This window comes from Staurois parvus, unplaced genomic scaffold, assembly GCF_062004578.1.
Source record: "Staurois parvus isolate SC_StPar_1 unplaced genomic scaffold, SC_StPar_1.0 ptg000530l, whole genome shotgun sequence".
Taxonomy (NCBI): domain Eukaryota; kingdom Metazoa; phylum Chordata; class Amphibia; order Anura; family Ranidae; genus Staurois; species Staurois parvus.
In genome coordinates this window covers 12,449,551-12,464,161 of record NW_028318326.1, presented here as the reverse complement: position 1 = coordinate 12,464,161, position 14,611 = coordinate 12,449,551, and the positions used below count along the sequence as shown (strand labels likewise).

Below are 14,611 nucleotides of genomic sequence, written 5' to 3'. Positions count from 1 at the left end.
GTTGGATCTAAATCGCATCAATATAGATGAGGATCCGACTTGGAGGTGACTTCCATTAACGTCTATGAGTACAAGTTGGATAGAAGTCGCCTTGAAGTAGTACAGGAACCTTTTCTAAAGTCTATGACTTCAGTAGTGCTAATTAAGACAGCTCTCATTGACTAACATGGGATTTTACATGCCTCTGAGGACGCCCAGTGGGAGGGGTGAAACGCATTAGTACAGATCGTTTTGATGCTAGCACAGGTGTCTGAAGAGCACAAGTGATTCACTGCTATATAGTTGGCGATTCATGCTTATTTTCTCTGGAAACATGTGAGTGCAATATCAGTGTGTCTGCTTTTAAACCAATAAATGGAGTTACACTATTTGGATGCCTCTTTCCATTCCTTACATGCATATACCTTTTACCAGCACTTTATCTGGATCACTGAGGATTGCAAGCATCACATAACCAGGAGGACTACAAGATCCAGCATAACTCTTCATGCCCCACCAAAGTGTGAATGACTCTTACTTCACAATAACAGTCCACTATAGTTTGTGAGTTAGGGGGCACATAGGTGGGGAACACAGAGCACATATCACCTGTTGGATGCAAAAGGAATATTTGCACTTATTGCATTCACATTAAGGACTTTTATTTCACATTATTTATTTTCATTATTCTTTTGTATTTATTGTATTTAAGTTTAAGATCAATGTCATTTTATCAATAATTTGGGCAGCGCTTCTTATTTTGTGTGATGTGTTGATAAGGTTGTACCTTTTTAGAAGTAGCAGCCCATTATAGTATAGTATTTGGGTGTGCACTATTGATTGGTGTGTCCTAAGTGCAGGTGATTACTATTTAGCATGGGATTTCACGTGTCATGCGACTTGGGGTCCCACAAGTCGGATCCCAAGTCGCGGCACACTGAACAGAGCCTTAGGTTACGTTCACACTAGCACTGTGTGCAGGCAACAGAGAGGCATTTGGGAAGCATTTTACCGCTTCCCAAACGCCTCTGACAATTCTGCACATTGCAGCACATGGTGCTGTTCTAATGGGAGCGCTAGCATCATGTCGCGGCAAAACGGACGCCTGTGGTTGAGTCAGGAGACGTTGAAGCCTCCTATTCTAGTCTATGGTGCCGCTCCGCAAAAGCCCGGCCGGCGTTTGTGGTGCGGTTGCGACGCGGTTGCAGGGCATTTGCGGAGCGGTAACACCATTCAAACTTCATTATAGGCGTTTGTGGGGCAATTTTAACACTCGGCAAATGCCTAGCAACCACCGCTAAACCGCGCATGCGGCGTTTGCAGAGCGTTTGCCGAGCGTTAAAAAACGCTCCGCAAACGCCGGACCAATGCTTGCCAAACGCTATAGGGGCGTTTGGCAAGCGTTGGTAAAACAGTCAAGTGTGAACGAGCCCTTAAAGACTTTTGTTTGCACTTATGCACTTTATTGTTTAATTTATTATGTTGTATGGTCACATGGTATACTTATCAGTTTTATAGTAAGTTAAGTTTGATATAACAGAATTAATTTTGGTATTATTTATCTTGGTGAATTTATGTAAGGTTTCAATCACTATTTTTAGTAGTTAAAGGGACAGCACCCCATTTTCAAGTTGAAGTATTTCCTTATGGTATAGTGTACACTTCAATATTCCTTATAGTACACAGAGTACACTGCAATAGTGGTAGCAGCAGTTCTATATAGTATACAATACTTCATTTAAATGATATCTATCATACACATTTATTTAATTGGGCAATACACTGGAGTAGCAGCACACGAGTTTACACATTTACATTTAGCGAATTGGCTTGTATCCAAAATTGTCCTCATGGTGTTTGTTTTTAAATGAATAACGTCCAAGAAGACTTTAGATTGCAAGCTCATGTAGGTGCATAGACTAATGGTTTTCATACTTTGTAAAGTGTTACAAAATTTATCCGGACAATATAATAAAAAAAAATATTATCCTTCCATTTGTTCTGCAGGTAACTTAGCTCAGTCTAGAGCACGAGTAACAGCAGCTTCAAGATCCCTACCACCTCAATTAAATGCTGGGCGTATCAAGGTCAGTATAAATAGATACTGTAAATTTTTAAGGTCTTCTCTCTTCAATACATTTTTAGATGTACAGAGCAGTAAACACAATTCCATTGGAAAAAAAGGTACTTATACAGAGACAAGGCAAATAACAATGTCAAACTAGGATTATGAAAATTCCCCTCTGAAGTCCACGTGCCAGCAATCAAAAAACAAACTGGGATTTTGTGACTGCAACATTGTAACAAGAAAGAGCAATAGAGAGTGAGCATAGAAGAATAAGGAGGGGAAAGACATACATGGAGACAAGATGGAAAAGGTGTGGAGCGAAAAGTTAAAAATTGTCAGGTGGTCAACAGTGAATGGTCAAAGTCACTATACCCAACCCTCCCCCCCCAAAAAAGTATTAAACCCCAAAAAACAAAAATGTAATATATTGCAGTTTACCAATTCTTAGATGTGGTGGCTGCAGATGATTTAGATGGACCTGACTAAAAAATGTAAGCTGAACTGTAGCTTGCACAAAAACAATAATTTATTACATTTTCACCTGTAATCCTCTCAGTAATCTGTTATTTTTTACCTTACTTTAACAGCCTGAGCTGCCCAGACAAGCTAACAGTTAGAGGGTTAAAACAAACCATTTAAGTAAGTAATGATCAATCCAGGGGGCTCAGACCCAATCATATTTGCACATCTTATCATTCAGGATTGCAGACATATCACTCTAAAGCAAGTTCATTAAGTTTCTTTCAGCAAACAAGAACCCAAGGATAGCCAGTAAGCTACTACTTTTATCCAAGAACAGAAAAAGGAAAGGTTTTTCCCTGGTCCCATCCGGTATCACCACTCTGTACGTTTAGCAGCAATACTTGATCGACTTAGAACAGCAGATATGCAGCATGCCACTCTGCCCTACCATGGGTTTACTTTAAAACTCTCAACTAAGTAATAGAAGATGTATGTAGAGCGCATCAATGGAGAATGCTGTGGATGGAAGAATGTCAGTCAATGATAGATGATGAACTGGAACACAGGCACTGGGCAGCACTTCTGGGAGTTGAAGCAGACTCTGTATGTGAAGGAGGATAAGACAGGAAGGTGCTTCTAAGTGCAGTATATCCAAATTCACTTTGATGACAGCGGTTAGAAACACTTACATGGTGGCAGTAAAAACAGGCTCTGTATGATCCATCATGATACGGGGCTCTATCCACTGTGTGAGAACCCACTGTGCCAGTCAGCAGCTGCAGGGGGAGCTGAGAATGGTTTGTCAAAGATGGCCCCCTTTCTTCTAGGGCTGCTGGAGTGTACACTGCAACAAAAGCTGTCCAGGGCCAACCGGAAGTGATGTGGGTGCGTTTTGGGGCGTGTGCAAAGCTCCTTTTTCATGACCGGTCTTGAAGAAGGAGCTTTGTGCATGCTCTGAAACGCGTCACTGTTCCATGTCCATGTCACTTCCGGTTTGTGTTCCCCTGGACAGCATACGCTCCAGCGGTTCCGGAAGAGCAGCTGCCACCTTTGACATCCCATCCTCCGCTCCTTCTGAAGCTGCTGGCCAGAACAGCGGGTTCTCGCACAGTGGATAGAGCCCCACATCATGACAGATCAAAGAGAGAGCCACTCCTCTCCTTTTCCTTCCCTTCCTCTTTACATCCCTGATATCTCACCCCCCCCCCCCCAACGGGACTCTTAAAAAAATTGGAAAAGATATTTTAAACACAAATTTAAAAAATTGCTGACACCGGTGGTGGAACTACAAGGGTCACAAAGGTTGCACTTGCGCCCGGGCCTTGGCAATCCATCCACTGGGCTTGCAGAGAAGAACCCCAGCCGGGGGTCAGGGAGCCCTTCATAGTTTCTCGCACCAGGGCCCTGAAGGGTCTAATTACGCCACTGCTCAAATCTATGTCTGAAACACAAGCTATGGTGGACCCTGATTAGTTTGATTGGACATGCAAGCCAAACATTTTCTGTCCGTACTGAAGATCCTCATGTCACATCTTCTCCCACTTACTAAGACCCCAGTCTGCTAGGACACCCATTCTGTTCCCATGGCCCCACTGGAAGACTTTTAACCCACCCTTTCTTGCTTAATTTGTCAAACTTTCATGTCAGAACAAAAAGAGGAAAAATTGTTCTATAAATTGTATAAATTGCTGGCCAGGCGGTATAGACTCCCTATCTATGTGCTAAACAGACTGTTCTGTTCCTGCCCTCTAAAACAACCCTATTAGGAGGAGATACAGTAGCAGATCACTATGTTTACAGGGATTGACTTATGTGATGACCCTGCTGCATATCTCTTACATCTAAGCCTGCTCTCAAGGAAGTGATATAGGTGTTCCCTATTAACTAGCTATTAAACACTACAAAATCCTGTATACTGACTAAATGGGAAGATACTACCCCTCCCACCTCTGGCCAATGGGCTGTTGTTAACAAATCAGGCGAATGGAAGACCTCACCTCTTTTTCTGAATCCAGGAAGAGGCATTTCATGAAACTTGGTTTTAATGGCATCAGTTCCAATACTCTGATGAATATAAATTTATTATGCTAAATTATCTTGCAGTCTGTCACAGAAACAGTACACCTCTATCTGAACCTTGCAAAGAACCTCTTTCCCCTTTCCTGTGACTATAGTCACACCCTCACGGCTGGGGACTGCCACATCCAAACCTTCTTTTTTGGGTTTCTTCACCTTAATCTCCCTCAATCCCCTTATTCTTTCCTTAACACCCACTCCCACTCCATCTCCAACAAAACTACTCTTGTCACAAGACTCATAATAATATGTTTGTTGGTTTACTAATAGCTCACTATACTGATTCAATTATCTCCAACTCTGTATTAGATCCCTAACCATCTGCAATATGTGGATTGTTAAGAAAAGGACCTTGGTGGGAGTATAAATCCGGAGGACTGGAAGCAGGTCTGGTATACCACTTCCCATTGCTTCATAAATGATTCAGCTAAAGAACCCAACTTCAAACTACTCCATCATTGGTATCTTAGCATCTGTCAAAGTTTACTCCTTCAGAGTTGGGACTGTGTTTCAGAAGATAAACTCTGGGCCTTTGCCTTCCCAAGAAATAAGGAGATTTTATACTGAGTGTAGTGCATGGAGGGGAAAAGGTCTCTCAGAATACAAGGTACCTGTTGACCTACTGAGTCACCATTTTTAATGATGTTTTCCTTTTTGTGTATATCTGCATTGCACACTCATTCACTGTATGTACTGTGATATGTTCTTGGAACGAGCTATAAATATTGAATTTAAAAAAAATGACTGACATCTCTTCATTCAAGAGATACAATGCCATTTTATTTTGAACATGTGCCAATTGTGGGCTAGATGACCACCAAGCTTTAGCCAAGACTTGTTGAAAAGAAACATAAGGAGATGGAACTGGGTATTCATACAATACTCGAGCTCAAGTCTTATAAGGCCCTTTTATGCTCTTTCATGGATGCCCCTGCCCAGATGAGTGTAAAGCATCTGGTATACCCCACTCCAAAACCTCCTACTGCGAAGGTATGACCATCATAGAGGGTGCCCAGAGTTTATCTTCTGAAACACAGTCCCAACTCTGAAGGAGTAAACTTTGACAGATGCTAAGATACCAATGATGGAGTAGTTTGAAGTTGGGTTCTTTAGCTGAATCATTTATGAAGCAATGGGAAGTGGTATACCAGACCTGCTTCCAGTCCTCCGGATTTATACTCCCACCAAGGTCCTTTTCTTAACAATCCACATATTGCAGATGGTTAGGGATCTAATACAGAGTTGGAGATAATTGAATCAGTATAGTGAGTAGTACATTGAGAGACATCAGTTTACTTAAGTTTGTAAAGAGTGGTGTACGATTGGATTCATAATTTATTTGCAGACATTAGGAGTGATCTATTTTAAAGGTTTTTTAAATTTAAGATTCCACTAAAAATGGCGTAAATCTCTTTTAATTAAATGGTGCATGCTGGAGCCTGGTATGAATTTGTCTTAATTTTCTATCATGAACAATAAGGTGATACAGCTCCTGTCTCCTAAACCCACTTGTTATATGATCATTAAACCAGAAGATTTGGAGACTATTGAAGAAAACACTGCATATACAGTTGCAAGAAAAAGTATGTGAACCCCTTGGGATTACTTGGAGTTTTGCATGAATTGGGCATAAAATGTGCTCTGAACGTCATCTAAGTCACAACAATAGAAGAACACAGTCTGCTGAACATAATACTACACAAACATTAGATGTTGCCATGGTTTCATTGCACATAACATGTAAACATTCACAGTGCAGGGAGGAAAAAGTATGTGAGGCCCTAGCTTAATGACTTCTCCCAGAGCTATTTGGAGCCAGGAGTGAGCCAACCTTGACTCCAATCAGTGTGATGATATTGGATGTGTTGCTGACAGCTGTCCTGCCCTTAAAAAACACACACCTGTTTTGGGTTTACTGGTTTCAAGAAGCACTGTCTGATGTGAACCATGCCTCGCAGAAAAGAGCTCTCAGAAGACCTACGATCAAAAATTGTTGACTTGCATGAAGCTGGAAAGGGTTACAAAAGTATCTCCAAAAGCCTTGATGTTCATGTGTCCACGATAAGACAGACTGGCTACAAATGGAGAAAGTTTAGCACTGTTGCTACTCTCCCTAGGCATGGTCGTCCTGTAAAAATGACTGCAAGAGCACAGCGCAGAATGCTGCATGAGGTAAAGAAGAATCCCAGAGTGTCAGCTAAAGACCTACAGAAATCTCTGGCACATGCTAACATTTTTGTTGACACATCTACAATAAGGAAAACATTAAACAAGAATGGAGTACATGGGAGGACACCACGGAGGAAGCCATTGCTGTCCAAAAAGAATATTGCAGCACGTTTGAAGTTTGCAAAAGAGCACCTGGATGTTTCACAGCACTACTGGCAAAATATACTGTGGACTGATGAAACCAAGATTGAGTTGTTTGGGAAGAACACACAACACTATGTGTGGAGAAAAAAAGGCACAGCACACCAACATCAAAACCTCATCCCCACTGTAAAACATGGCGGAGGGAGCATCATGGTTTGGGGCTGCTTTGCTGCCTCAGGGCCTGGACGGATTGTTGTCATTGATGGGAAAATGAATTCCAGAGTTTATCAAGACATTTTGCAGGAAAACGTACGACCATCTGTCCGCCAACTGAAGCTCCGCAGAGGATGGGTGATGCAACAGGACAATGACCCAAAGCATACAAGTAATTCAACAAAACAATGGCTGCAACAGCACAGAATACGCCTTCTGGAGTGGCCCAGTCAGAGTCCTGACCTCAACCCGATTGAAATGCTGTGGCATGACCTTAAGAGAGCGATTCACACCAGACATCCCAAGAATATTGCTACACTGAAACCGTTTTGTGAAGAGGAGTGGTCCAAAATTACTCCAGATCATTGTGCAGGTCTGATCTTCAACTACAGGAAACATTTAGTTGAGGTTATTGCTGCCAAAGGAGGGTCAACCAGTTATTAAGTCCAAAGGTTCACATACTTTTTCCTCCCTGCACTGTGAATGTTTACATGTTATGTGCAATTAAACCATGGCAACATCTAATGTTTGTGTAGTATTATGTTCAGCAGACTGTGTTCTTCTATTGTTGTGACTTAGATGACGTTCAGAGCACATTTTATGCCCAATTCATGCAAAACTCCACGTAATCCCAAGGGGTTCACATACTTTTTCTTGCAACTGTAATATTAAGTGTTAACCTTTAATTTTCAAAGAGTAACTATTCTTTAAAATGATATTATGAGTGGTATTTCACCACATATAATCTACATTCATCATAATTAGTTGCATATTTAAGGAAATTATGGCAGCAGGTCCAAGCAGTATGGCAGTACAGAAGATGACAGAAACATCTATTGTAGCTTAATTAGAAATACATTTTTGTACACTGTTTCAGACCGTTAAAGTTACTGTAGTTGGTGTTACACATTTATATTACAAGTCCTACTTAAAAAAGCTATCCATTGTGCTCTTGTAAACATTTTAAACCAAGAAGCTTTGCAATCTTTAGGCTAGAGGTAGACAGACCTATTATGCAGTATAAGTGTTATAAATGTATAATTGTTAAGTCAGGTAACCTAAACCTACCTATATTATATGAGCACTTCATATAACTATATATTTTTGCCTTTAGGTGGACACTATGGAAATGATGAGACATCCAGAGGAGACAACAAATATGAAAAGACAAACAGTGGCTTCGTATTTCAGGGTAAGCTTACGTACTCCTAGCATAGCTAATCTCAAACGCTTAAAACAAATATATATATATATAATTATTATTATACAGGATTTATATAGAGACAACAGTTTGCGCAGCACTTTACAGTATAAGGGAGACAATACAATTACAATACATTTCAGTACAGAAGGAATAGGAGGGCCCTGCTCGTGGAGCTTACAATCTAAAGGAAGGGGGAGGTGATACAAAAGGTGCGGGGGATGATCTGGCGGAGGTGATTGAAGTACAGTTCTTAGGTGGAGGTGGGGTAGGCTTCCCTGAAGAAGTGCGTTTTCAAAGATCGCCTAAAGGCAGACAGGGTGGGGGCTGACCGGACATGCTGTGGTAGGGAGTTCCAGAGGATGGGAGAGGTCCTGGAGGCAAGCATGGGAGGAGGTGATGAGGGAGCTAGAGAGGAAGATATCATGGGAGGAGCGGAGTGGGCGATTTGGCCGATATCTGTGGATGAGGTCAGTGATGTAGCTAGGGGCAGTGTTGTGGGTGGCTTTGTAAGCTGTGCTTAGTATTTTGAATTTTATACGTTGGGTTAGTGGAAGCCAGTGAAGGGATTGGCAGAGAGGGGCAGCAGACACTGATTGGTTGTTAAGGTGTACAGTATGAGTCTAGCAGCAGCATTCATAATAGACTGAAGGGGGGATAGCCTGTGTAACGGTAGACCAGTGAGGAGGGAGTTGCAGTAATCGAGGCGGGATATAACCAAGGCATGGATAAGTTGTTTTGTGGTGTCATTGGTCAGGAAGGGGCGGATTTTTGAAATGTTCCGGAGGTTGAGGCGGCAGGATTTAGCCAGTGAGTGGATTTGGGGCCCAAAGGAGTGGTCAGAGTCTAGGATTACGCCTAGCACCCTGGCATGAGGGGAAGGACCAATGGTTGTGTTGTTGATTTTAATGGTAAAGTCGTGAGTGGGGGATCGAGGAGGAGGAAATATTATAAGCTCAGTTTTTGAAAGATTGAGTTTGAGGTAGTGATGTGACATCCATGCTGATATGTCGCTTAGTAGATTTGTGATACGTGAGGTGATTGAGGGGGTGAGCTGGGAAGTGGAGAGATAAATTTGGGTGTCATCAGCATAGAGGTGGTATTGGAAGCCATGGAAGGTTATCATTTGGCCCAGGGAGGAGGTATAGAGAGAGAAAAGGAGGGGTCCAAGAACAGAACCTTGGGGTACCCCAACAGAAAGGGGAAGAGGAGCGGAGGAGTTGTATGTGACACTGAAAGTGCACTGAGAAAGGTAAGAGGAGAACCAGGAGAGAGCGGAGTTTACTGAGGAGGAACGGGTGGTCGACTGTGTCAAAGGTAGCGGAAAGGTCAAGGAGTATGAGTATGGAGTAATGGTCGTTGGTTTTAGCAGTTAGTAGGTGATATATATATATATATATATATATATATATATATATATAACATTATTTAGTCTAGACATTCATTTTAACTCAAAATTAACATTGTTTTTTTAATATGAATAATAAGAGTTCTTATTTTTTACCTAAAATGAAAGGTAAAACCTGACTGTTTTCTTTTGATAACTGCTTTTGATAACCACTCCAATTCCTTTATTTCTTTTCCCCAATTTTATGAATCATCTCGAGAGCCATATAAACATGTAAACATTATCCCAGATTTTAAAGTATATGTTACAAAAACATCCATGTTAAAAAATACAATAGTTTCTTAAAGCGGAGTTCCACCCATTTTTCATACTTTACCTGATCATGTTGTCCCTGTGAAATAAAGAACAAGTTGGATATATTTTTTTTTTTTTTAATATACAGTGGGGATCGAAAGTTTGGGCACCCCAGCTAAAAATTTGTATTAATGTGTATAAAGAAGCCAAGGAAAGATGGAAAAATCTCCAAAAGGCATCAAATTACAGATTAGACATTCTTATAATATGTCAACAAAAGTTAGATTTTATTTCCATCATTTACACTTTCAAAATAACAGAAAACAAAAAAATGGCATCTGCAAAAGTTTGGGCACCCTGCAGAGTTAATATCTTGTACTGCCCCCTTTGGCAAGTATCACAGCTTGTAAACGCTTTTTGTAGCCAGCCAAGAGTCTTTCAATTCTTGTTTGAGGTATCTTTGCCCATTCTTCCTTACAAAAGTCTTCCAGTTCTTTGAGATTTCTGGGCTGTCTGTCACGCACTGCTCTTTTAAGGTCTAGCCATAGATTTTCAATTATGTTGAGGTCAGGAGATTGTGAAGGCCATGGCAAAACCTTCAGTTTACGCCTCTTGATGTAATCCCCCGTGGATTTCGAGGTGTGTTTAGGATCATTATCCATTTGTAGAAGCCATCCTCTCTTTAACTTCAGCTTTTTCACAGATGGCATCAAGTTACCATCCAAAATTTGCTGAAATTTTATTGAATCCATTTTTCCTTCTACTCGTGAGATGTTCTGTGTGCCACTGGCTGCAACACAACCCCAAAGCATGATTGATCCAACCCCATGCTTAACAGTTGGACAGAGGTTCTTTTCATTAAATTCTGTGCCCCTTCTTCTCCAAACGTACCTTTGCTCATTCCGGCCAAAAAGTTCAATTATAACCTCATCGGTCCACAGAACTTGTTTCCAAAATGCATCAGGCTTGTCTATATGTTCATTTGCAAAGTTCAAACGATGATTTTTGTGGTGAGGACGTAGAAGAGGTTTTCTTCTGATGACTCTTCCATGAAGACCATATTTGTACAAGTATCTCTTTATAGTGGAATAGTGTACCACAACTCCAGTGTCTGCCAGATCTTTCTGGAGGGATCGTGCAGTCAAACGTGGGTTTTGAATTGTTTTTCTCACAATCCTGCGAGCTGTTCTGTCTGATATTTTTCTTGGTCTTCCAGATCTTGCTTTAACTTCCACTGTTCCTGATGACTGCCATTTCTTAATTACATTCCGAACAGAGGATATTGACATCTGAAAACGCTTTGCTATCTTCTTATAGCCTTCTCCAGCTTTGTGAGCGTCAACTATTTTCAGTTTCAGTTTTCTAGACAACTGCTTAGAAGAACCCATGGTGCTGATTGTTGGGGCAAGGTCAGATGAGTCTGGGCATTTAAAACCTTTGAGATTGACATCACCTGGTCTTCCCAGACGATGATTGAGAACAATCCATGACACTGGCAGGTCTCAGCTTTGCAAAGGGGGCAGTGCATGCTATAAATTCTGCAGGGTGCCCAAACTTTTGCAGACGCCATTTTTTTGTTTTCTGTTATTTTGAAAGTGTAAATGATGGAAATAAAATCTAACTTTTGTTGACATATTATAAGAATGTCTAATCTGTAATTTGATGCCTTTTGGAGATTTTTCCATCTTTCCTTGGCTTCTTTATGCACATTAATGCAAATTTTTAGCTGGGGTGCCCAAACTTTTGATTCCCACTGTACATACCTTTAAATCCACTGCAAGCCTGCAGTTCCGGTCACGGCCGCCTGGGCAATGACGTTGTAAGGCGATTTGCAAGGTCTCCTTGGATGTTGTTTCCTGTATCCCAGGAGTCCTTTGGTTTCCTGTAATCGTGGGACTTGGAAACCAGAAATGACTCGAATGTACAGGTTGACTGACAGGGGCGGGAACTACACACGTCGCGCCGAGCAGTGTCTGTACTGCGCAGGCACGAGAACGAGTGGTTCATGCTGGGATTCCAGGCGTGAGAACGAGTGGTGCAGCATCGATTCCCGGAAATAAATATCTGCAGGTTTCAGATGCCCACAGCCATCATAGCGCCTGCCTGCTTCCGAGATCATGGTAAATTTTTAATACTAAGTAATTACAATGCTTTTACTACTGAATTATTCCAATTGTTAATGCTATTGAAAGGTCATCGTGGATCTGCTTTACCAAAAATTTATTGGGGGAATGGAGCTCCGCTTTAAACTATATCAAGACAAACTGTATCAGTCTACCACTTTTCATTTTCACATGTACTTTCAATAGTAAATGTTTTCATTTTCATTTGTAATAGATAATCTGAACCTTGCACTAGTTAAACCAATTGTAAAGATGTCACACAGGCATAAGTAAATCAATTTTACCCTAAACATGCAATTTCACATTGAGGAAAAATTGCATTGCTTTAATTTAGTTAATTAAACTCCCTAGAGCTTTTGAAATAACATTTATATTATGTGACACTAATTTATTTGAGAAGGATATTGGTTTTATGTATTAGACTAATGCAGGATTGCTCAAAAGTAGCATCATGTAACGGACATTAAAATGTCAATAAATATATTTACACTCTGCCATTGTTCTGTTCCGCCGTATTATTAATATATGCCCAAATGTGTACTAATAAAGTTACAAAGTTAAAGTGGATGGGAATCACTGTGCATAGTAATCAATTGCCACATTTTTTTAAATACTGTTTTTCAAATACAATATTGTTCTTGCCTTTTTTTTTTCAGTTGTTGCATATAAGCACTGCTGGCCTCCTGCAGCCTCATTGTGTCCATTTTCTGTCCACATTCATGCACTGCAGCAATGGCTGCACTTCATTTCTCAGGATGTGTTTCCTGGTGGTGACACCAGTAGAACATGCCTGTGCAATATGTGTAATCTTCATAGACCACTTTTAATTTGCATAGGAACAATCATTGAAAAAATGACAACTGAAAACAATTGGGAGATAGTGACAGAACATTGTCACCCGATAAAAGGAAGTGGCTTCATAAGGATCTTTATGGCAGGATCACCAAGTAATAGTTTAATGAAAGATGCAGATTTAGATCTTTATAGCTACTTTTAAATTTATATTAACATGTTAAAGCCTACAGATTTTAGGATTTTAGTGACTGGGTTTACATATACTTTAACAACAAAACCACTGAGGTTTATGAATTCACTCACACATTAAACTTCTATACAACTTTTTTGTTTATTCTTCAGTAATCTGTACGGTCTTATTATTTTTTGCTTTTTTATAATATTTTTGCCTATGTTTTTCTTTAGTACTCCTTAATGGATCTTTTGTCAAAAATGGTGGTTGGACAGCCTCACTTTGTGCGCTGCATCAAACCAAATGATGACCGAGAAGCGATGAAGTTCTCAAGGGATCGGGTGCTCATGCAGCTGCGTTATACGGGCATTCTGGAAACTGTTAACATTCGTAGAGAAGGATATTCTCACCGTATTTTATTTGAAGAGTTTCTAAAAAGGTACAAATATAATAAAGCAAGCATCTGGAACACATAGAGTAGTAGAACTATATAATATGCTACTTGATATTAACATTTGTGTCAAGTTTTGGCTTTGCAACATCTTAGGTTGTACTGTTATTGCATGTTGCATATACAGTATGTGCTTAAGACCACATGTGTCTTCCTAGGCTGTATTTTTGCGCGTATTTGATCACTATTTCTGTACTGTTGCTTTATTTTTTTCTTTTTATCCTTTTTTTCACACTTAGTTCGTTATGTGAAAATTTTTAAATAATGAAGCTAATGAGGGCAGAAGAACAGGCCACCAGGACGGTAAAAAGGGCTTCTGTGACCATTAGGAGCCACAAGTCACCAAAAACTACCTTGAAACTGCCTTCAGCTTTGACTCCAATACATTTTGTCAAAATAGTGAAATTTCACCAAATCTCACTATCTTTGCAAAAAATTCAGGTAAATTAAAAACCTTCTGTTTCACTGATCCTTAGCAGACAATTCTATATAAATACACTATGTTGCCAAAAGTATTGGGACGCCTGCCTTTACACGCACATGAACTTTAATGGCATCCCAGTCTTAGTCCATAGGGTTCAATATTGAGTTGGCCCACTCTTTGCAGCTATAACAGCTACAACTCTTCTGGGAAGGCTGTCCACAAGATTTAGGAGTGTGTCTATGGGAATTAAGTATGTGTATAACCACCTTCCCCCCAAAATACCTCAAAAAGTCACACTTTCTCCCCAGAAAGTAATACAATATTATAACCTTTTTGAAATTACATAAACATATTCATATTCAAATATCATAATAATAAAAACTCAAATGAAAATCAAAAACGTCCAATAAAAAGTGTCCCAATAAAAAAAAAAAAAATTGTCCCAATAAAAAATTGTCCCAATAAAAACAAAAATAGTGTCCAAAAAAATGTCCCAATGTTCAAACTTTATCATCCAGTAGGAAGAAATCCTATTTCATCCCGTGGTACCTCAAAAAAACAAATTTGAATAATCTAGTGCATTACCTTTAAAAATAATATTTATAAATAATATATTCACTCCGTGCAAAAACACAAAACACAAAAACTGTGCAAAAACTGTATATATATCTCTTTCGTGCACATAAGGATTA

At 40.0% G+C, this 14,611-nt stretch overlaps 1 protein-coding gene across 1 annotated transcript in view; it reads left to right on the top strand.

Moving 5' to 3' along the window:
* Positions 1-14,611, top strand: part of MYO3B (myosin IIIB) — a 463,809-nt gene that overhangs the window by 273,827 nt on the left and 175,371 nt on the right. The window contains exons 22-24 of the mRNA XM_089690537.1: positions 1,987-2,066; positions 8,226-8,303; positions 13,278-13,483. Of these exons, the coding sequence (XP_089546663.1) occupies positions 1,987-2,066; positions 8,226-8,303; positions 13,278-13,483 (364 nt within the window). The remainder of the gene's footprint in view (positions 1-1,986; positions 2,067-8,225; positions 8,304-13,277; positions 13,484-14,611) is intronic.